Source organism: Rhododendron vialii, chromosome 8a (genome assembly GCF_030253575.1).
Source record: "Rhododendron vialii isolate Sample 1 chromosome 8a, ASM3025357v1".
Taxonomy (NCBI): Eukaryota; Viridiplantae; Streptophyta; class Magnoliopsida; order Ericales; family Ericaceae; genus Rhododendron; species Rhododendron vialii.
In genome coordinates this window covers 28,847,810-28,850,161 of record NC_080564.1, presented here as the reverse complement: position 1 = coordinate 28,850,161, position 2,352 = coordinate 28,847,810, and the positions used below count along the sequence as shown (strand labels likewise).

General features: G+C 41.9%; 1 protein-coding gene across 1 annotated transcript; it reads right to left on the bottom strand.

Moving 5' to 3' along the window:
* Positions 1-226: 226 nt before the first annotated feature.
* On the bottom strand, positions 227-1,960 carry LOC131298740 (protein SIEVE ELEMENT OCCLUSION A-like). The gene is made up of 2 exons (XM_058324214.1): positions 1,377-1,960; positions 227-838 (listed from the first exon to the last, which is right to left on the bottom strand). The coding sequence occupies exons 1-2, from the start codon at positions 1,893-1,895 to the stop codon at positions 227-229; spliced, it is 1,131 nt and encodes a 376-aa protein (XP_058180197.1). The 5' UTR covers positions 1,896-1,960.
* Between the last annotated feature and the right edge of the window lie 392 nt (positions 1,961-2,352).

Here is a 2,352-nt window from a genome sequence, read left to right as displayed (position 1 = left end):
ACAATCTTACAAGTTACAACACACTTCAAACTTATTTAACAAGGTCGACCCCAGTGCCAACCGGAACCAGAACTACTACAGCAGCAGCATTCTGATTGTTATTTAGACTAGTACACATTACTAAGGCTTCCAAAGAAAGCAAACATAACTTCCCAATGATCCTTACAGGTACAAGCAAGCATATGATATATATATAGTACTAGAAGGCTTCGCATGCATCTCTCAGTCAATCGGTGCAGCAGCGATACATGAAGTACTTCTCCATGGGACGTGCACAATCTGCACACAGCACCTCCTCCGGCATGCCAGTACTTGTCCACTGAAGGAGGACTTTGTTGCAGTGGTGCTGCTGGCTCAACGTCTTATTGATCTCATTGAGGGCCGGCACAAAGCCCTTTTGCTTGGTTTCCTCCTCCGAAAGCTTGAACTCTTTAAAGATTTTCAAAATTGTGTTGCCGTTGGCCCTTGTCATCTCGGTCAATCCATTGCTGATTACTGCCCACCCTTGTTCACTTCCGTCAAAGCTCAGCATCGCCAACACCTCCTGGAGTATCCTGACTTTTTCGGCAGTCTTGCCGTGTTGACTCCGGGAGTACCACATGCTCTCTAATCGGGTCCAGAAGTATGAGATCGGGTATGGAAAACAGTGACTGAGCTTTTCTGTTGCGATGGTTGAGGTGATCTTTTTTACTCGTTCGTTTGCCTTGCTCTTTCCGACATAAACCATTTCCAAGGTAATGCCTGCAGTCTTGGCCAAGTCTTTTGCTGCGGCAGTAAAATTCCGGACCCATTCGAGGCCTGCTCCTCCGTACAAGCAAATGTGTTTCCCTTGTGATATCTGCCCGGCAACTCACCACGAGCTACGTGTTAGTGTAACTAGTAACTAGTGGAATGAGACGGGTGATACAACATATTTATTTCAGTTTGGAGATTTGATACTCGAAAATAGTACTAGTGGTAATCTAGGTTCGGGAGATTAATATTCCCTCCGTCCCAATTTGTTTGTTCATTTTTTGATTTGTAAATGTCCCAAAATATTTGTCCAATATGACTTTGACTTGTTAAAATTTCCTTAATACCCTTTCTCTTTGAAAAAATAATGCATTGGAGAATGTACACTCCCATTTAATACTAGGAAATTGAGGGGCATTCTTGAAAAATCAATATTTTTATAGAGCAATCATTATGTTTCTTTAAGAAGTTGGAGTTTCAAAAAAGGACAAATAAATCGGGACGGAGGAAGTACTTCATAGACATGCATTTCGAAAACATATCCCGCAGATGATGGAAATGTCAAAGAACTTACTAAAATATAGCCGTCGTAGAATAATGCCAGATCATTATGTACAAAACTGCAAAGTTATAATACTACTTACCCAATCCGATATGTCTGGGTAGCTGCCGCCCACCAGTAGCTCAAGATTCCAGGTCTCTTCCTTCCAGAGTGATTCTTCCTTGTCAACAGTGAAAGGGTATGCAATATTTCCCCATACCATAAACATATGGAGGGCATTGTTGCAGACCGCCTTACCCTGTGGGTCCAACGCCACCAGAATGAGCTTCTTCGAGAAATGCCACTCCTCCTTGATGTACCTGATGACTACTGGGTCGAGCAACCAAGGGTCGGCCACCGTGTACCATGACATCTTTGCCTGCAGCTGCTCAAACTTCTTTCGACTCGCTTCTTCATCAGTTGACCTGTCGACGACCGGAATCCATACGATCTCATACTGAAGGTCTGACTTTTTCTTCGCCTCATCGTAGGTTCTCTTAAGGGCAAAGCGCTCTTCTTCCTCAATATGATCAAGGTCCGATATAAGCAATACCACAGTCTTTCTCTTGAGTACTTCCTCGATGCCAACCTGCAGTTTATTATGTTGGGAAGGGTTAATCATTATCGTCCTCTAATTTGGTGAACGTACTAATGATGAAACAATGAGAAGGTGGAGAGAAGAGGAGATCATGAATAATACCCTTTTTTTGGTAGAGCTTTCCAGGAGTGGCTTTTTCTGTTTATCATATCCTTTAAGGAAATCAATTCCTTGAGAATCGTCATGTTGTCAATATGGTCCCTCTCGAACAGGTGACAAAGGCGCTTGTAACGTCTATTCTCATCTGCAATTCCATGATTAAATGTTTCTTAGCCTTTCCGAGTAGATCTGTCAATGGACCGGATCCGGATCCGAATCCGATAACATCGATCCGATAATCCGAATCCAATAATTCAATACGGATTCGGATCGGATCGGATTGGATTAAATCCGTTATCAATCCGAATCCGAATTTTATTTTTTTAAAAAAATAGTAAATTTTTTATTTTGAAAAAAAAATGTTGAAGTTGTATTTTTATTT